General features: G+C 58.5%; 1 protein-coding gene across 4 annotated transcripts in view; it reads left to right on the top strand.

Annotated features, from left to right (window-relative positions):
• Positions 1–20,923, top strand: part of KDM4B (lysine demethylase 4B) — a 125,781-nt gene that overhangs the window by 77,235 nt on the left and 27,623 nt on the right. For all 4 annotated transcript variants that reach the window (XR_010378065.1, XM_064479778.1, XM_064479780.1 and 1 more), the window contains one exon: positions 16,997–17,193. Coding sequence is in view for 3 of the 4 variants with exons in the window: in XM_064479778.1 (XP_064335848.1) it covers positions 16,997–17,193 (197 nt within the window). In the remaining variant the exon portion in view is untranslated. The remainder of the gene's footprint in view (positions 1–16,996; positions 17,194–20,923) is intronic.

Below are 20,923 nucleotides of genomic sequence, written 5' to 3' on the forward strand. Positions count from 1 at the left end.
CCTGGCCGTCAGCAGCGTCTCATTGGTGCCGGGCTTGTGGAGTGGGAGCAGGCCCTCCTGCTGGGCCCAGACAGCTGAAAATGGGGTGCTTCCTGCAGCCTCCTGAGCCGGAGCCTTGGGGTTCCTCCACAGAATCGCTCAGCCTGTTCTGAGTCAGAGCCCAGGGTTAGGGCAAACGGTGGGTTTCTCCCAGACCCAGGAGTGGGAGCCATGTGAATGGGAGGCCCTGGAGCCCAGATCCAGATTCGTTCAGCATTGTCCAGACTGCAGACCTTTGCAAAAGAGGGTCTAGGCCACGATCGGGTGTCGTGGCCTGGAGATGTGGCCCAGGGGAGGGGCTGGGAGGGTGAAGCACCCTAGTCCAAGACGCAGCTCGTGGCGAAGAGCAGGAAAGCCTGCACCAGGGCTGTTCAGGGCGGTGGCAGACTGACGCTTCTGAGGATTGGGTTAAACAAGTTAGATCCTTCAAGTGACTGTTGCCTGTTTCTTCTCACATTTGAATGGGGTGAAAAATTAAGATTAAGAAAGCTCAGATCCCACAAGTGGCCTTATGTCAGGTCTCCGCTGGGCAGTGGGGTCTAGATGGGTTGGCTGGTCTCTGTCTTTCTGATGATCTGTTTCTCTATTTTTGCTTTGTCAGTGCAGTTTGGAAAAGGAATTGGCTTTGTAGCCAGGGCGACTGGGGACGTAAAGTGCTGTGCTTTTTATACTTAATTCAGAAAATTGTGGTGGGATTGTCTTTGGCAGAGGCTCTGGCTTCGCTCAAAGAGGAGACGCTGGGACGTCAGGATTTGATCTGAAGGAGTAATTATTACGCAGCCCAGGGCGTGTTTGCATTACTGCTGAGAGTCCCCAGGCCGCACGTGTTGTGACCACCCTGCCACCGCGGGGGCTGCGGCTGCGATGGCGTTGTCAGCCCGGCCCGGGGCTTGTCCTGGAGGTGCTGGAGGAGCCGACACTGCGGCTGGGCTGGCGGGACCACCCGGATGTTGAAAGCAGTTCTGAGCTCAGCCGTGTGTTCACAGACAAGTGACATTTGGGAAGTGCAGCCCTAGATTGGGCCTCCACGCTTACATTGCTGGGCGGCGTAGCGTGAAATTACTGAGCAAGTGACGTGCGGTGCTCCCAGCCAGCCTGGGCTCTGGTGGGGATGTCAGGCGCCATGTGGCCTCCTCACAGAGCCACTCCAGCTGCCCGGGCATGGCAGCTGGAGGCATGGGGTTCTGCCAGGAGTGGCCATTGGCCACGGGGCGCCCGTCCGTGGCCATCCTGATGTCAGCTTCCAGGGTTTTTGGTGGTGAAACGGAACAGCAGGTCCCGGCTCTCCAAGCTCCCCTGCCCCGTAACTAGTTTGGGCTGGAGAGGCCGCCGAGGCACCTGGCCTTACAGATGACAAGCTGAGGGTATTGGAGGCAGGGGACTGTTCTGTGCAGTGGTTCTGGGGCCTGCGGATTTAAGGGGTGGGAGTGATGCAGGTAGGAACCCGGGGCTCCCTTCCTGCTAAGCAGGGGCTTCTCTCTGCAGCCTATGCCCCACCCCATCCACGTTTAGGGGCTGGTTCCTCCAGCACACTCATCAGAACACAGCCAACGGGGAGAATTTCCATGTCAGTAGGAGGGGCACCGTGTCCCTAGCGGGCCTTGAGCATCCTCGGGCCTGGGCAAGCATCCACACTCATACCCACACCAGCATCCAGCAGCTCCTGGGAAAGCCCATCCTGATGACAGGGCTGCCTGCTTCTTCATCCTGGACTCCTACCGAGAGTGCTGGACCACCCAGCCCTGGCACCGTGGATGAAGACCCTTGCTTCCTGGGCTTTCAGACATGTGGTGGGGCCGGAGGTGGAGCCAGGGCTGGGACTCCACCCGGAGGGGAGGTCCGTGGAAGGAACTTGCCCCCATCGCCTTACCTGCGCTGCAGCACCAGCAGGAAATAGCAAGGGCGTTTCTGTGAATGGTTAGAACCCCAGCCCCGGGTCAGGGCCGGCGATGTCCCCACCTGAGGCTGCAGGGCTGGACTGGGCCCCAGAGGAGGAGGCAGTGACTAGAGGACAGAGTGGCAGAGGAAGGCTTTCACGGCCTCCGGGAGGGGCGGGCGACTCACTGCTGGCTTCGTCCTCCGCTGAGGAGATGGGGAAGGAAGAACACGCACTGTCAGAAATCAGATGAAAGAAAGGGAAGTAGACTTTCCGTTCCCACCCCTGATGCGGCCAGGAACAGGGCTGCACCGCCGACGGACCTCAGATACGCGATGCTCAGTAAGAAAACCAGACACAGAAGGACTCACTATGTGTGACTCTATGGGTGTGAGACGTCCAGAACAGGCCAGTCCACAGACACAGAGAGCGGGTTCCTGGCTGTCAGGGGCTGGGGGAGAGATGCTAAGCGGTACGGGGCTTGTTTTGGGGGTGATAGAAATACTTTAAAATTGACGGTGGTGATGGCTACATGACTCTGTGAACATAAGTGGATTGTGGGGCATGTGAATTACATCTCAATGAAGCTGTTAAAAAAAAACCCTACCACCCAGATTAGTTCCACCAGTTAGAACCACCAGCTCGAGAAAAACAACACAGTAGAAAAAAGTGGGCAGAAGAGGGTCTACAGCAGCCGACGGAGATCACCATGCAGGGGTGTGGGTGGGTCCACGGAGGACGCCGTGCTCACCAAGCAGACCTCCCTGCCTTGGTCCACAGCCACCGGGGAGCCTGTGACACAGGAGGCAGCCAGCGCACCAATGGGGTCATTTCTTTTCAGCCATGCAGTTGGGAAAGGGGTTTTTGGAACTGGGAGACCCCTTTGTGGGCCTCTGGGGGGACCTCACAGGGGCAGCTCCCAGAGGGCGTCTGCTGTCAGTGGGCCCTGTGCATCTCCGTTAATCTGTGGTCCGGCCTTCACAGAGGTAGTCACCACGTTGTTGGTTTTTACAGTGGAAAACTTATACTTGAGACCGGAGGGAGGGGGGTTAGGTGAGCTGTGGAATATTATGCAGCCCCCAAAATGGGTTCACTGTTTATTGGCATGGAAAGATGGGCATGGCATTTTGAGTAGAAAACTAGATTTTGGATCATGAATATGTAATCCCACTGCGTGTCTCTGTGTGTGTGTGTTGGGAGATTTGCCCAAATGTTGGCCAATGTTACCTCTGTAGGGTGCAATTTGGGATGCTTTAAAAACATACTCTAACTTGATACGTTTCTACTTTTACAACTTTGTTTCTAAGCCCAGCGTAGCTTTGGGGGGTGTGCAGCCTTGGCCCTCCCGGGGCTTCCTCTGTGAGCCCCGCAGCCCCGGAGGGGAAGCTTTGCCTGTTGCTGTCTGTGTCGTCAGTGGTAGTTCTGTGGGCTTCTTTTTAAAATAGGAATTAACCAAACAGGCTGAAACTGTGAGGACCTCTTGGCAAGGCCAGCCTTTGGGCTCCCAGCTGGCTTCTTTTTCTGCCGAGAGGCGGGCCTGGAGGCAGGGCCAGTTCTGGAGAGAGGGGAGCAGAGGTCGCACAGAGACCTGGCCCACTGAGCACCGCTGAGCACCTACTGTTTGCTTAGGAGGGGCCGTGGCTGTCTGGGAGAGGGTGGGAGTGCAGAGCTGGTGGGCCTGGGAGGCCTACAGGCCTGAGGTCAGAGCGGGCAGCAGGTGTGTCCCCCGCCAACCACACATTGTCAGGCCTGCGTCTGGTCACGCACGTGCTGCTGTTTTGTTTTGAGCAGTCCCTCTCCTCAGCAGTAGCATTCTTCCTCTACCCTACCCCTCCAAGTCAGGCTTCCCCCCCACCCTGTTTCTGTCTCTCTCTCCAGCTTTACTGATGGTACTTACTTGCATCAAACTCTGGGCCTCGTGACCTTGTGGGGACCAGAGAGAGGTAAAGTGCTCCCGCTAGGGGTTCCAGGAGACGCCCTCCCTGCCCCAAATGTTTCCCAGGCTGGTGGCTTCCTCCAGGTGGGTGTCTGTGGGGGCTGGGGCTGCAGGGGGGGGGGCCTCCAGAGGCTTGTGCTCTGTTTCCAAGAACAGAATTCCCTAGACATGCGCTCAGCCAGGCGGCTTTGTAGTGGAATTACTAACCAGGGAGATCAAAGGGATGCGCCAGCTTCGCTGGAGAAAATAAAGTGTGCACGCACCAGCCTTCTTGGGCCTGAGCTCGAATGAGTCCTACAAGGCTGCATGCCACGTTGGATTAGCTCGTGTGGCCCCCCTGCTCCCGCAGTGGGTGGCACCGGGAGGAGCTGACAAGGGCCTCTTTCCTCCATGAAGGGTGCGTTGGCGTCCCGCCGCCCTGCAAGGCGCAGGAGTTAACTGCAGATTAAACAGAGCAAGAGAGATTTAGAACCCAGTTTAAACTGCTGGGAGCCCGCGCACTTGGCTGGTTTTCCGCCAGCTGTCTGGGCCACTGCCCGCAGGCACTCAGCCTCTGAGAAGGTTGGCTTCTCCGGGGGCACCAAGCAAGGAGGCTCGGGCTGAGCTCGGGAGCGGGGAGAGGCCGTCTTCTGGTGCACCGCCTCCAGGGACAGCCCCTATGTGCCCCTACTCCCGCATCCAGGGTGGGGACCTCTCCTGAACAGCCCCCCAGCCTGGGCTACCTCGAGCTTTGCTGCTGTGAAATGTGAACCAAATTGTTTCCACTGCCTCCGGGAACTGTGTGTTCTGTTTGCTCTGCGCCATTGATCTGGAGCCGGAGCGGAAGGTGACAGAAGGTGCGGTGAGGATAGAGGCAGTGGAGGAGGACCCAGCATAGAGCATCCCCTGCCCTCCACGTGGCTTCCCTGGTCCTCTTGCATCCAAGGTGCCGGCCGAGCCTGCGCACTGCCGTGCCTCCCTGGCTCTGATTTATGGCGCTGGTGGCGGCTGGTGTGCGAGGTTTGCAGTCAATTGCTGTATGAAATATGCTTTCCCCTTGCACCTCCCCCAGAGCTTCCTGTCATTCTGGACCCGGCAGCGGCCTTAAGCCCGTTCCTGCGTGGAAGGGAGCTCAGAGTGTCAAAATGCACGCAGTGGTGTGTGTGTGTGTGTGGGGGGCAGAGCCCAGAGCACGGGTGACCGGGCCAGCCTTAGGGCCATCGCTCTGCCTGCCTGTATTCTGGAGCGACTGTCTAGAACAGGTGCGATCCTATCTAGAAAGATGGATCCCAGCAGGGTCTCCCTGTGGCACTGGGACGCTGGGCAGCCCGGGCGCGTGGGGGTGGAGCAGTACCCCTCCCCCCACCAGTGCTGAGAGCCCCTTTCCCCCCCAGTTGTGACAACCACGGACTTCCCCAGACGTGGCCCAGCGCCCCCAAGGCAGGTCCCGTGGGAGCCTGGTCTGGAGGGTGGGTGGCAGGCAGTTCCTAGCCGCCTTTTCCGTTGTCGCCAAGGACACTTTCACACTGTTTCCCTAACTGCCTGGCCGTGGGATTCTGACGCAGTGGATATGCCAGGAGTCTCCTCGCCTGTTCTCCTATTCCCTCGCTTCATAGGCAAGAATGAGGCTTTTTTGCCTTAAGAGGGAGTCTTCACCCCCTTGGGGGCAGCATTGCCCCAGTGAGAAGGCCCTGAAGACGGGTCTAAGGGAGCGACCTTGGAGGCAGAGAGGGGCACCTCCACCAGCTCAGACACATGTTTTGTAGGTGGATGGGACTTGAGTGCTTGGTGGCCCCTCCGCTCCCTGCTGCTGAGGCTGGGAGGGCTGGGGGGCGGGGTGCATGTGGCCCAAGGCCCTCCAATACAGCTTTGTGCGTTAATTAAGCTTTCCGTTTGTCTTCTGGGGGAACCGTTGCAAAGCATCGTGAGTGTAGTCACAGCCCCCTCCCCTCAGTGACACGCCAGCCTGTTGAGTCTTTCGTGCTCCCCTCGCTTCTGTTAATTCCCTTCCCGGGGTTCTGAGTGCATCGTAAGAGCGCTGTGCCTGCTGCGGTTTCCCAAGAGCTGAGAGCCGACAGCTCAGCACCGCAGCTTCTGCTCTGCTCCTCGCCCTCACCAGGGCGCCTGCCGCTCTCTGAGGTGGGCAATGGTGGGCCTCCCAACCTCCTGTCAAAGCCAAGCCCTTCTCTCTTGGCTTCCTTCCGCTCTGGTCCCTGAGCCTCGGTAACAGGCAGCTGTGTTTAGGCCTCCCGCCCAGATGGTGGGCTCTAGAAATACACACGTGTGCCCGCACCGGAGTCTCTCCCACGTGGGGTGCTGCCCTCTCGTCACGGTCCGCCGCTTCTGCCGGCCACGCAGCTCTGGGAGAAGGTGCTGGCCGCTGGGGGCTCGCTTACACTGACGGGTCTGCTGTCCCTTATCCTTGGGGCTTTGCTGCTTTTCCTGGTAGAACTGGGTAGATTAGAGTTTCTCCCCCTCGGCACTGTAGACACAGGCTGAACCATCTCTGCGGGGCTATCCTGGGTGCTGTGGGGTGTGGAGCAGTCTCCCTGGCCCTACCCACTTGATGCCAGGAGCCTCCTGGTGTGACAACCACAGATGTCCGCACATCGCCAGTGTCCCCGGCGGATCCCCCGGAGTGAGAGCCCTGGGCTGGCGGGGTTCCTCGACGGGATGCTCATGCTGCCAGTGTCTCCAGCCCGTGCCATCTGGTGACACTGCCTGCAGGTTCCCTCCGGATGAAAGAGTGGTCTGGGTCAGGGACTTCACGGGCAGAGTAGAATCTGGGCTTTTCTGCCGTCCTGCTTTGGATGGAATTTGCTTCCTGGTCATGGTAAACACTGTACGGCATTGCGTGGTGAGCTTTTTACAGAGGTCAGGCGGGCTCGCGCCCCTCAAGGTGATGGTGACGGAGCCTGGAGAATGGCGGGGGTGGGGTGAGACCGAATCCTGGTCGGCAGGAGGGGCTGGTGTGGGGACTTCAGACAGAGCGCTCAGGGGCCGTGGGAGGTGCCCTAGGGAAGCGCCTGGCACAGAGCGCCTGGGTTTCTTTTTACCCGCAGAAAGCGGGGTGGGAGGGCCCCGTCACAGCAGGCGGAAGGACCGGTTAGGCTGCCCGGCTACAGCCAGGTCCCCCGGCCAGAGCGAGAGAGGAGGAAGACCAGCAGGTCCTGGTGGACCCAGGCCACGCACACTCAGATCCCGGAGAGACACTCAGTGACACAGAGGTGGGCCTTCCTTTATGTAGAGACAGAAAGAGGTGACAATGGAGCCCTGGCTGGGGCAGGGCACAGGGAGGGGCAGCACTGTGCAGGTCGAGGGCCTGTGACCTTGCCAACCAGCAAGAGGGTGGGAGGCAGCCCCCCACCAGCCAAGGACTGAGGGAGCCCTGGGAGCCCTGCACCTAATTGTTTTGTTTACGAAGTGCTTCCGAGGGCTTCCAGTGGATTTCCTAATGAACTGGTTTGTTATCACATCCGGCTGCAGCACTGGTAATTACATCAGAAACAGGGGGCCAGCGTCTGTGAGCCGTCACCAGCAGATGCGGGCCCCCTGGCGGGGTCTCTGCCCCAGTCCCTGGGTGTTTAACGTTTTGAGGGCTGAAGTGCCCCCAGACCCAGGATTCTTCCCAAAGAAGCACGTATTGGCATTTGCTTAGCTGCAGTCATCCTGCAGGTTGCTGGGAGATGCAGAATGAGCCAGCGAGGTATAGTGGAGGACACAGATGAGGGACAGGAGGCTGGGGAGCTCTCCAAGCCTGGAAGACCTGGAAGGCACACAAGGTGGGCCAGGCAGCTTTAGCCAGCCGGGGCTTCTTGGAGAAGGTGGGGGTTCAGGACCCTGGTGTATTCGGGCCACAAAATGCCATCAACAGGGGAGGACAGCTGACGGCAATAGGAAAGTGTCCCTGCCCTGTCCTGGAGGCCACAAGTCTGAGATGATGGTGTGGCAGGGCTGCGCTCCTTCCAAGGCTGCAGGGGAGGTTCCCACCTGTCTCTTCCCGCTTCTGGCATGGCCAATAGTCCTTAGTGTCCCTGGTGTGTAGACATGCTACTGCAGTCCCTGTCTGTCTTCACGTGGCTCTGTCCGCCATGTCTGTGTCCCACTTTCCCTCTTCTAATAAGGACACCAGCCATTGGATTTAGAACCCAGCCTTCTGCCGTGTGACCTCTCCTTAATCAACTACATCTGCAAAGACCCTATTTCCAAATAAGTTCCCGTTCTGAGGTCCCTGGCAGACATGAATCTGGGGGACGCTTCCACCCTGTCCCCTGGGGAAGCACTGGGGCAGGAGTGTTAGGCCACGTGGAGGAGCAGAAAGTGCAAAGTCCCCTGGGCTAGGGGGTGGAGCAGAGGGACAGTTTAGTGTAGGTTTTAGGGGAGGTGCCTGTGGGGCTGGGAGTAGAAGGGGTTTGGGGGCGCTGGGGCAGAGGGGCCGGACATCTGGACACATGGCAGGCTGGTTAGCACGCAGATACAGGAGGGAGGATGGTGCCTGGCCTCACTGTCCGGCAGGAAGCCAGTGGTCCGCACCACCCTTTAACTGTAAGTTAATTAAAATGAAGTAATTATGTATTGTGTGCCTCCATCACACCAGCCAGTGCTAGTTAATAGCCACGTGGGCCAGTGGTGATCTCGGGGACGTAGGACATTTCCACCATCCTGGAGAGGTCCCCTGCAGAGGTGCCTCGGGCAGCGAACATTCATGGTTCTGCAGCTCGGGAGGCTCGGCCACAGTGAGCTGAGGGCTGGAAAGCAGGCCCACTGCTGGCCTGACCTCCTCACATGGGGTCTGTGCCCCAAGGGCACCTGGGCCCCCATCACCCCATACCTGCAGGGCAGGCACCAGCTGCTGGCTGGGTCCCCACAGGGCCTTGTGGGCTTGGCCCTGGCCCCTGACTGAGGGTACTGCGGCCTTGCCGACCACAGAGCAGGACGGGCCCTGTGGCAGGTGCTAATGGGCGTGATTGCTGTGAACCACGTTTAATAATTTCCTCTTAGGCTGTTTGCCTCCTGCCTCCTGCCTCCCACTTCGCTATTTGACACGAGCAAACGCTAATGTCTGTTCGGTCTTTTAGGGAGAGAGATGGCCTCTGATGAAAGCTCAGTACTATTTAAGTCAGAGACACTCGATACCAGCCGCCTGCGTGTGCTGCGCGGCCCGGGGCAGACCTCTGCCTGCGGGTTAGAGCGCAGCCCGCAGGAGGGAGCGCACCTGCTCCTGGCATTGCCCTTGGTCCTGTGTTGCTGTGACTCTTCCACCCTCGCTGGGGCGACCAGCCATCAGTGCCCTGTGCCTCAGCGCTGCACGCGTCGCAGCTCGGGTCAAAGGACGAGGGGCCCGCTGGGCGTGGCAGAGCCCTGCGGGGATGTGACTCGGGCACTCACAGGATGCTGCGGGCCCTGCTCAGCCTGGACCAGGACTTTTTGACCCGAGGACCCCTGGGGGGCTGAGTGCCCCCAACAGATGTACTATAGCGTGTGCTTTTCCCTGGAAGTCCAATCCTAGCGGGGCCTCCTGACGCACAGCTGCTGGCCCCAGGTGGAAGGGGGCAGAGCGGGCTCCCTGTCAGGCTGGGTGGAGTGGTCCAGCGAGCTTTTTTTAAGAAGTAAACATTTTATAGAAGCAGAGAATACTTCCTGAAACGCTCCTGTCTTAAGGGTGCAGCCCAGTGAATCTTCACAAAGTGCCCCCAGGGCCCTTCCCCACCCGACTTCCAGCTGCACAGAGTGGTCCCACCATCCATGGGGTATCTGGGGGTACCTGGGGGGTGCCAGCTTCGTGCTTCTGCTGTAGTCCCAGACCTCAGTTCTCCATCTCTGTGAAATGGGGCATTTCTGTCCCCCATGGGTGACGGAGTGATGCCATCACTGCGGGTGAAATGCCTTTGCCTTCCGCAGTCGCTCGTGTCGCTGAGAGGCCGAGGGAAGCCAGAGCCGTGTTCCCCTGCAGGGAGGGCCGAAGGGAGACTCAGGAGTTTTCTCTTAGAATCAGTAACTTCAAGACTGTGGACTCAACACCCGTGGTGTAAAGAAAGCAGAATGAAAAAGAAAAAGCAGGTCACATCCATCAGGAAACGTGGAGACGGTTGCTGTGAGCGGAGTCAGCTGAGGGAAGTGAAGTTAATAGTAACCGAAGCTAGGATTATATTAATGTAGTTCGCATGGGTTCTTATGTGTGTAGCAGGAGATGGGGAACAAGCTAAACAGCCACCCGCGCGATGGGCCGTCCGGGCGGGCCCTGGAACACTGCGCACCCGCCAGGAGGACGCAGGGCTCCTTAGCTCTCCATCCCCGGGGAAAAGGCCGGTGTCATCGGTGACTGCAGAGTGTCTTCTCTAGAAAGGAGAGGACGTCTGTTTCATCTGTTTCGTGTGCTGGAATGCAGAGTATGCCCGGAAGGAGGCTGGGAAAAGTGGGAACAGCGGGTGCCTGGCGGAGGCGGGTGGGGGCGGGGAGGGCGCACTGAGAAGCTGTCTGCTGCGCCCTTGTCCTCTGGACACCTGCACCCTGTGAAGTGCTGGCTGTTCCCACAGCCCGTCCTGAGCTCTGCCTCTGTGCAGCTCGGGGCTCTCCAGGCAAGGGGCTGAACAGCTGCTGGGAGATGGGAGCCCCCACTCTCCTCTGGTGAGGCTCCACCTGGACCCTGGGGGTCCCCAGGTTCTCTAGATCCCAGGCATTTGGGGGCCCAGGTGTCAGTTTGGAGGCTGTTTGTCAGTTTGCTCCCCATAGACTGCCCCCCAGCCTGAAACACAGAACCCCCCACAGTGGCTTCCAGGGGGCGGGGGGGTCTTGTCTGAAGTCTAGCCCAGGAAGACCTGCCGAGCGAGGCCTCCTCGGGGTCACCAGGAACGGGTGGCTGGGGGTGGGGGTGTGGTGGGGTGAGGGAGTGCTCCTTTCATGGCTGCGGGGGCTCGGCATGGTGGGGGCACCGTTTTCCCTTTGTGATAAGCTGGTAAAGGAAGGTCCAGCTTCCAACGGCTTTCATTTTATTGTTCAGTACACTTTCTAAAAGCGCCCCATTTTACATGGGATACTTAGGGTTTGTAAAGCATAGGTTTTTAGATGTTGAGAACAGAGTGACAGGCTGGGGAATCAGAGAACAGTCCGATGCCTTTCACTGTCCAGATGAGTGTGGGGAGGGGGCCGGAGAAATAGGAGGGGGGTCTTGTCCTAGGATCGGGACCCTCCAGCGCTGGGCGCTTTGCTTGCTTTATCACATTTAAAACCCTGATGGCATGAGGCTGGTCCCCTTCCCCTAGAAAGGTGTGTTGCAGTGACTCCCTCCCATCCTGCCCTACCCCTGCCTAAGTGGGCAGGACGTTGCCAGCCTCCCAAGGATATTCAGCCAGTGCTTGCAGAGGGTCCCCAGATCCAGTGGGACCCCTCCTGGGATGCGGTGAGGGGATGGGGGGTGCTGGCTTATCTTCCTCCTAGAAGCTTCTTGCATTCTCTTTGTGTCCTGAACCTTCCTTATTATGTACTCGGTGTGAGTCTGACTTTAGCCGCCTGACCCTCCTTTCAGTCTGGAAACTAGCGGTTCCAGGAAGTTTCCTTTAATTACTTCACTGATGACTTTGCCCTCAGTCTGCTCTCTGTTTCAGACTTCTGCCATCCAGGTGGATTCTCAGGTCTTGTGATCTAGTTTCTCTTTCCCCTACTGTTTTCTACGTCATTTTATTTTTTTCAATCTATTTCCTAAGGGAGTTCCTTGACTTCCTCACTCAAACTTTCTATCAGTGCTTTCCTTGTTTTTAATTTCTGCCCCTTTTTTGTCTTTGAGCTGCGTGTAGAACGTCACTGCTGGGGCTACAGCATGTCGGGACTGACTCAGTAAGAAAAGGGGCCCCCCTCGCACACTCACCACCACCAAAAATGGAAGTAAAACCCACCTCCAGGGCTGCCTGGTTTTCATCTTCTGCCAAAGGTCCTGGCGAGGTGACTGAGGGTCTGCCCCTTTCATTCCTTAGGGGCTGTTTCAGGAGCCTTGAGTCCTGTGCTCCTCCAGTGATGAGCGTCCGAGGTCATTAAAACCGAACGCCTAGGGCAGCCCCAGGCAGAGCACTTGAGATCCCGGGCTTGGGATTAGGAGCTGGCGCCCTTGCTAAGAAGGAAATCTGTGCCTTCCAGACAGCATGAGGCCATTCCGTTGGGCCCTCTGGTCCCCTCTGAGCTGGGGTCCGGGCCTGGCTGTGGGTGTGTGCAGCTGGCCCAGGCCCCCCGAGGTCCCGATGGGCTCCAGGGAATGCGTTCCTCTGAGAGTGGCTGGCAGGGGCTGCAGGTGTGGAGGGCAGGTGGCCCAAAGGAGGTGCAGCCCGAGGCCAGGCCAGGGTTAGGTGCTTCCTGGCACCTGGTGAGAGTCGGATTCAGGTAGCAGGTGGTGGGGAGTGTGCGGCTTGCTACACTCAGGAAAAAACGGGACTGCAGTACGTTTCCACGCAGACAGCTGTCTTTGTCAGCTCAGCTGCTGCATCAAAGCACCAGAGTCGTTTATTTCTCACACTTTTGGAAGCCGGGAGCCTGAGATCAGGGTGCAGCTGGGGCTGGGTTCCTGGTGAGGACTCTAGTCCTGGTAGATGACTGCCAGCTTCCTGCTGTGTCCATATGGGGGTGGGGAGGGGGTGGGGACAGGCCTATCTTTCTTTCTCTTGTCACAAGGATGCAGGGCCTGTAGGATTAGGGCACCATCCTTATGACCTCATTTAACCTCCATTACCTTCCAGTTCCTTCTCTGCAGTAGATACGGACACGTTGAGGGTCAGGGCTTCGAGATATCTTGTAGAAATGATTCTGTGACTTAAGTCAAGGTTTGGCAGATTTTCTGTAAAGGACGAGTTAGTGGATGTTTGCAGAGATGTGGGCTGTCCTGTCTCCCAGTGACTGCTCGGCTCCGCAGGAGCCGCACCAGTGCGGCCGTGGGCAGGGCTGTGTGCCGGTAAAACTTTATTTACGAAAACAGATGGTGAGCCCGATTGGGCCCAGGTCCCGCGGTCTGCTCCCCTCCCCCGCCCAACCAGCGCAAACGATGCAGTTGCTCAGTAAAGAGATGTAGAAAAACAGACACTGCAAAAGTTGTTTGATCCTGTTCCCCAGTTGGTGTTCGATGAATGTCCTTGGCTTTTTCTGAAGATTTTTCCTTGTAACTGGGCTCTGTGTGTGCTCGACCGCGCGCTTTGTGTTCCTTCTGACAACGCAGCCATCCCAAGCGCAGTGCTGTGGTTTCAGCAGCTGATGCTCAGGACTGAGGCTCACCGGCCCCGCGCGCTGCCCTCGGGCGTCTCTGCCACCCCTCCCGTCCTTGCAGGCTGTTGAACAGCGCGGTGAGAGTTTTTATGATGCCTGTGTGTGCGTGTGGCGTGTGCGTTTCTCTCCCTGTGATGAAGCAGAGGCAGACTTTGTCTGGGTTCTCCACGGAGGAGATCCCTGGGAGGGGAAGGAAGGGGCCTCGCTAGCAACATCGGGGGCTGTGGGACTGGGTGGTGGTGGCCGAGCCGACCTGTCCTTCCTCCTCTGGGGGGCTGCAGGGGCAGAGCTGTCGCATCTCCTCCCCTCCCGCTGTCACTTTAAACAGCACTGTTCCTCCCGCGTTCTGCTGCTTAATTAACTTGGCACAGCAGCTCCATCAAGGGCTCTTTGAAGCGCACTTTGCAGGGTTGTCAGGCCTCTCCTGAATGGGAGGCTCCTCAGGGAGCCGGTTCTGCTCTGAGTGTGTTGGGGGCGGGGGTGCCTAGAGGGGTCCCACCCTCTGTTCGCATCACCAGGGAGGCCACAGGTCTGGGCCCAGGATCTTGGGGTGGGGGCAGGCAGATGGGGACCGATACCCCTCACTGGACAGGCCTACCCAGTGGACGGGAGGCCGACCCCCAGGCAGGCAGGTAGGCCCAGGTGGGGACCCACAGGTAACGCAGCCTGTCTCAAAACAGACCGTCTATGGAGGCTGGCGGTGGGACCCTGACCACGCACAGTGTTTCATGCCCCCCCCCCCGCTGCCTCTTTCTTTACTCCTTCTCTGTCCTCAGATGGCCCCTCAGCACCAGTGGGGTCACCAGCTGCCCCGCCTCAGCTGATTTGAGCAGGACGCCCGGCATCCTCATTAGCTAGTTGCTCTCAGAGCGGCAGCCCCATCCTATGCAGTCCTGGTGGCTGAGTCTTTAAGGTACAGAGGACCCTGGGGCATGCTCAGGCCTGCAGGGGTCCCTCAGCCCTCCTACTCTGCTTTGAATCTGATTTCTCCATCAGAACTAATGGCCACCAGCTCCCCGGGAGAGCGCACTCCATCCCTGGCTTGGTTCCAATACTGCTGATGGGGCTGCGAAGCTGAGGAGCAGAATCTGCCCACTTTAGTGACGCCAGCAGATCCTTAGGAAGGTCTGGGAGCCAGATCGGGGATGGGGGAGGCGGGGGGGGGGCACGACGCCATCTATTGGGGGGAGGGGCTCAGTTCCCTTCCTGAGCACTGCGCGATGGCTGCCCTGACGGTTGTGCCCCAGGCCTCTGGCCTCCCGCCCCCCTGCCCTGAGCCCCCTTTCCAGGACGGCCCTGCAGCTCAGAGCCCCCATGCTTACTTGCAGGCCTGAAGTGAAATGGCTGTGCGGCTAGTTTCTCTGTGCATGGCACCAAATCAGGGGGACGGGAGGGTGAGGGTCCGTGGGGGTGTCTGGTCCGCTCAGCCCCGGGAAGTTGCTTTTAAGAAGCTGGAGCTTTTGGCTGGTCTTAGCGGATTCCTCTGCCAGACTATGAGCTGAAACATCTGCGCCGCCCTAGCTCCGCTGCTCAGCCCTCGGGGGTGACTGTTACCGTGTCCTAAACCGGGGTCCATGCCTCCTCTCCCCCAGGACCTGCATTTACGGGACCTTGCCTCCTTCCCTATTTCCTCCCTGGTGCCCATGCTCCCCACACCTCCGTCTCCACCAGTGACAAACCCCACCACAGCCACAACAGGCAAGGAGACCTAAGGGTGGCTGTTCCCAGCACTTCGCCCTGGCTGGGCGAGGGATGTGGGCCGGTTCCAGGCCCCAGGCGAGCCACCCCATTTCCCCTCCACGGTGCACACAGATGCTTTTTGTAATTACTTAAGGAAAAGCAATTGCAAAGCTGCTCGATACAAATCCCTTAAGCTGCTGGGGGTAGTGACGCCCGGGAGGCCACGGCTGGCCAGGAATCTGAAACACAGGTGCCATCTGTGCTCCCGCTGCTCCACAGCCAAGTTACATCGCCAGCCTTTCTCTCCTGCGCAGTTTTTCATTAAATGAATTGAGTTTGCTGGGAATCGCTTGGCCATAAATATTCCCTCCTGCTTGGCGTGGTCAGGTTATTGCTGTCCCGAGTTGGGCTCCTGGATCTGGCCTGGGCTCAGGCAGGTTGGGGGCGCTGGGGCTGCAGGAAATGTCGTGGGACCCGCCACCCACCCCCGGCAGCCTCAGATTCTGGGTCATAAATATCTCACTGTTGTCCGAGCCAACTGAGGGAAGTTGGGAAGGGCTTGTCAGGGCAAGGTGCATAATCGCTGCATTCAGTTAAGTCTTTCCTGTCCCTTTCCTTCACTTCCGCTGAGAAAGTGGCAGTGACAGAGACGAGACGTGCATTTAAAATGGAAACGCTTTCATAGTGTCCTTTGAAATTGTGTGGGATGAAAAATAAATACAGGCTGGTGGGTATAGTCAGTGGTAGAGCGCATGCTTAGCACGCACAGGGTCCTGGGTTCAATCCCCAGCACCTCCATTAAAAGAAAAAATTCACCCAAAATTAAATGCACATGCAGTTCTAAATACACACAGATATACAAACATATACGTACGTACATATACATACACACACGTAGCCTAGGGGAAAAAAGCAGAGGCTTTTTAAGCCATGGTTTTGGGAACAGCGGTCTTCTAAGCTTGTTTATCTGACGGGCAGGCATTTGGAGCTAGAGGCAGGGGCCGCAGTGCAGGTGTCCCTGAGCATCCCTGCCTAGGGAAGTGAGTGCAGCCCTCTGGGGGTCCCATGTCCTGTGTGCACCCTCTCCCCAAGCCCCAGCAGTGTCAGCCACGCCTGTGGAAGCTCCTCTCCCAAAGGTGTGCCCACTTCCAGCTGCTGCTTTATCTTCTCGAGTCTAGACCAGGAGCTGGCAAACCCTGGCTGGTGTTGTATGGAGTCCTCTGCCTTTTTTGTAAATAAAGTTTTATCAGCACTCACCCACGTCCATTTGTTTACAAATTGGTCTTTCTGCTTCCAAGTGACAACGGAGCCTAGAAGTTGTAACAGAGATAGGTGACCCACAAAGCTGGAAACATCTACTCTTTGGCCTTTTATGGGCAGTTCGCCAGTCCTGCCCTAGACCGGTGGTCCCCTCCCTTCCTCCCATCCTCTTGCAGTGGAATGGATGTCTTCCCACTCAGGCTTGGCCTCAACCCACAGGTGACTAGGAGACCAGGGTCGCCACCCTGAGCCCAGCTTCTGTGATCCTAGGCTGGCTTCTCTAGTCCACAGCTCCCCTAGGACATCTGCAGTGCCTCCTGCACGGTGCCCAGTCCTGGGGACCGCTGTGATGCTGTGACATAGAGGGAGAGGCTCCCAGAACATGTGGTCTGTGTGGGGGGTGTTCAGGATCTAGACAGTGGAGGAGGGGGAGGGAGGACCCCATTTCAGTCCTAATCCTGTTTGCCCTTCGCTTAAAGCTCTCAGACATAAGGGACTGTACTGGCCAGACCAGAGCCTGCTTGAGGCGAGTTCTGCCCAGGGACAAGGTGCCGAGCCTCTATTCCCGAAGCCTGTGGCAGGGAAACAGGGGTGTGTGAGCATCTTCTCCAGATCACGTTTGTTTCCCTGTTTGCTCTTTGGGGACTGGCAGCTTTCCCTCTCTTCCTAACCTTTGGAATTGCTGCTGTTATAAAACATTCCATGTGCATTTTACCTAGTTGGGGGCTTGCATGTCTGTTGGAAGGCAGTGCATGGTCTTTGGGCTTCTGAATGGGTCGGGGTGCTGTGTTGGACCATGTGCAGGTGAGGGTGCGACTAGGTTGGGTGGACCAGAGGCTCACAGTGAGGGGATGCAGCAGCCTCCCCCCAACCCGCACTGGATGAGAAGACACCATTTCCTGTCCTGGGAGAGAAGTTCTAGGGAGTGCAGGGTGGGCTTACTGGCCCACTGGCTCAGCAGTCTCTCTCCTGCCCCTGCGCAGTGCACGTGCCGGAAGGACATGGTCAAGATCTCCATGGACGTCTTCGTGCGCATCCTGCAGCCGGAGCGCTATGAGCTGTGGAAGCAGGGCAAGGACCTCACGGTGCTGGACCACACCCGGCCCACGGCCCTGAGCAGCCCCGAGCTGAGCACCTGGAGCGCCTCCCGGGCCTCGCTCAAGGCCAAGCTCCTACGCAGGTGAGTCACCTGGCGACCCCTGCCCCTTGCCGGCTGCTCCTCCGCTGGCAGGGGCTGTAGGCTGTCCCCATCCCCCACTTCCTTTCCTTCCTCCTCTTTCTTCTCCTCCTCCTCCATTCCTCTCTGCTTCAGAGTCAAAGTGCATTTCTCAGGCCCAACTTCCTCCTTGGGCAGTTGGGGCCTCATGGCCAGCACTCTCTGCTGTCAGGGACTCGGGATCCTTCCAACTCCTCATCTATCCTCCAGCTCCTGGGAGGTGGGCCCTCTGGCCCTCTCAGGACGATACACACTGTCCCTCTTATGCTTCCAGCTTGCGATCTTGGGTGGGAGAGCCCCTCTGTGTCAGGGCTGCTCGGCCCTGGCCCCTTCTTGGCTCCGAGTGATGGCAGGAGGTGCAGGGCTCAGGCCCAGAGCTCACTCTTTATGGGCTGGACCCCTGCCGTTTCACATCTGTGGTTTCTTGTTCTGGTGCCTCTGATAACGTCGTTGCTTGGATCTGCAGTCACAGAGGTGACCACAGTGACCTGTCCCCCAGACACCCTCTGCTACCCCATTCCACCTTGCGGACCCCTCCCAGCCTGCCTTCCAGTGAGAGTGGTTGATGCCTGGCCACTGCCTGGTGTCAGGCGGGGAAGGAGAGGGCAAAAGTGGCTGTACCCTCTTGGCTTCAGCACTGAGGCTGCAGGGATGTGGGTGGTGGGCCTGAACTGGGGAGCGAGAGGCCACGCCGTGCACCCTCGGGAGGGTCAGTCTCCGTCGTGCTCTTGTTCTGGGAAACGTCCAGGCTCTCAGGGCCTGAGCTGCTCATGGACAGAGTCCAAACAGATGCCTTTTTGGTGCCCGAGGAAGGTCAACAGGTCCTCACCAGGCCTGGGGTGTGGCTGGAGCAGCGGGATGGCCCAGAGCAGGCTGGCCAGCGTCCTGAGGGTCAGTGTTACAGCTTCGAGGCCCGGCGGACTCTCGCGTGGCCACTCAGCTCCAGGGAGGCCGCCCGAGGCGGGATGGTCCATAAACAATGAGTGTGGCGTGTCCCAGTAAAACTTTATTTATGGAAACTGGAGTGGGAATTTCATAGTGTTTTCACATGCTACAAAATGTTATTACTCTTTTAAGTCTTGAACCATTTAAAAAAATAAACGTCGTTCCTAGCTTGTGGGAAGCACTGAAACAGGCAGCGGGTGGATCTGGGCCTCGGGTGGGGTTTTCCATCTGAGCTGGTCGCTGCGGGCCGGTCTGGTCCCCTGACCATGGACAGCACCTCCCCAGGGCCTGGGCCCTGAGGGATCGGGGGCTCAGCCAATTCCTTCCTTGGGCGCCACCTCCTTGGTGGAGCTCCCACACTGCAGCCTGGCCCAGAACCTTCTACCTAGGGGCGCTGTTCACCTTTCTTTGCACCCTCATCCACGTGTCTCCCCCAGCCCTGGCCCCTCTCTGCTTTCATCTGCTCCTGACAGCCTGTGTGAAGGTGAGTCTCTCTTCTGATTTCTTTTGTTGTGGCTCCTTTTGGTTTTTGGCACTCCTGTGTGTTCCCCACGAAAAGTGCCTTCTCGGCGAGGCCCATCCAGGCAGTTCCTGACCTCTCCGCGCGCAGTGAGCAGGCTGACCAACCGGCAGCGCCCGGCTCCCCAGCCAGACTGGTATTTGCATGATGGTTAATTGGTTGTGGCTCAGGCTAATTTCAGCAGAGAGGCTGCTGGGAAATGGGGCCTCGCTCCAGGGTGGAATTGGATTAGAGGCTGTCAGAGGAGCCTGTCAGGAGGATGAGGACCCAGCTGCCGGGCCTTACCTGGCACCTTGTGTGCACAGAGGGTGAGCCCCAGGCCCCCTGCTGCCCCCCTCAGCACATCATGTGCTACTCCTTACTGGAGCGGCCTTTCTCCCGCCCCGCCTCCCTGTGTGCCAGCCTGGGGCTGAATGACAAATTAAATCATGTTCCCAAAGATGTAATTTTCTTTAAAGCCGTTAGTATATAAGGTAAGGTTGATTCCCCCTCTCTTTTTAAAAGTCGCTGGCAAGGGGTGGGGGTCTTTGAAGAGGCTGACTGGGGACTCACATTTGAAAGCCCAAGGCCAAGTTGGATGTCATGGCTCCTCCACCCCACCCCCAGTGCCTGAGCAGTGTTGGCCCTTAGAAGTCCCTTGTGAATTTCTCTCCTGGCCACGTGGCCACCCTGTCCTCGCCCGGCTGTGTCTGGTCTCCAGGGCCACCAACACCCCTGAGCCTCCCTTGTTGGAGGATTGGTTTAGGAGGAGGTATGGCATCACCTGAACATCCTTGGTTTGGGCCAGATGGGGCCTGGGGCAAAGGGCGAATCTGGCTCTGGCCCGAGAGCAAGATCTCCCCTTGGCACTGCTGGTCATTCTCTAGGAGGGCCGTCCGGGGCACTGGGGGGTATGGATCAACATCCCTGGCCCCACCCACTCGATACCAGGAGCCCCCCCAGTGTGACAACCACAGATTCCCCAGACGCAGCCCGGTGTCCCTGCCCGAGGGCTCAGCATTGGGGTGGGCTCCTTGCCCACCCTGTGTATCTCCCTCCACCACGCCCCTGCAGCCTGGCCTTCTCCTTGGGGATACTACAGTGGCTCTCTGGGCCTTGCCTCGCCACCCCTCGAGGTGCCTTCCTGACAGCCCCCGCACCATGCCCCAGATGTCATCTCAGAGCAGACAGGTGTTGGCCCTTCCGGGAGAAAATGATGGCCTCCCGTGGATTTACCTTCCACACCTAAATCTTGTTGGGTGAACTGACCCCTCATGTGACACGCAGGCCTGTGACCTGTGACCTCCTTATCCTTGCTGTGTGGCACCTTCACCGTTGCCACCAGGCAGGACCCCAGCCTGGCACTCAGGCCGCGTGGAGCCTGGCGCTCTGCCCAGGCTGGCATCTTGGCCACGCTCCCTCTCTGACCACCCCTGCACGAACAGCCCTTCTCCATATGCAGACTGTCTTTTCCTCTCGGCTCCTGATTATTGCCATCAAGAGCTTCAAGGAACACTCTGCATCACCCACATGTTCCAGCAGGTGTGCATTCTGCACAGAGCATCTGAGTGGCCACTGCGGCCACCTTGCTCAGAGGGGAAGCGGGAGGGGAGGGGATGTGTGCTCCTCTCTGGACCCATAGGGCCCCATCCTCCCCGGCTTCTGCTAGCTCCCACATGGGAGCCCACCAGCCCTGCTCGCCCACCCCTGAAGCTGCCACTTGCCACCTTTCCATCTACCGTCCTCCATCACCATGGAAACAAGGAGCTGGGGGCAGATCCCAGCCCCCTCTGCCACCCCTAGACACACGAGGGGCTGGCCTCGTCTCCCCTCTCTTCCCTGCGCCTCACGTCCTGGCCAGGCTGGACACCAGTGAGTCTCTGACCTGGCTCTTGCTGGGACTCTGATCCTGCCGCGCACTAGCCCTTTGCCCCACACACAGCTCCTGGCCACTGGAGCTTGTTGGGGCTGTGACTTCCCCAGAAAACACTTTGCAGTTTCTCCAAAGTGAAACCCACTAAATGCTGCACCTCCTCACCCCTGGGGCTGGGATGCTGGGAGGAAGAGGATGTGACTCTAGGCTAGGAAACCCTGAATCCCCCTGGGGAGTCAGAAGTCCTGGGTGGCAGTCTCGCCTTGGGGAGCCTGAGGGGCTGTGTGCCCTGTTCCCTCAGTGAGGGCCCCTCTCTGCCTTTCCTGCCACCTGTGGCCCAAGGCCACCTGCTGCCATCTTGGAAATATGAGTGTAGG

This window comes from Camelus dromedarius, chromosome 27 (assembly GCF_036321535.1).
Source record: "Camelus dromedarius isolate mCamDro1 chromosome 27, mCamDro1.pat, whole genome shotgun sequence".
Lineage (NCBI taxonomy): Eukaryota > Metazoa > Chordata > Mammalia > Artiodactyla > Camelidae > Camelus > Camelus dromedarius.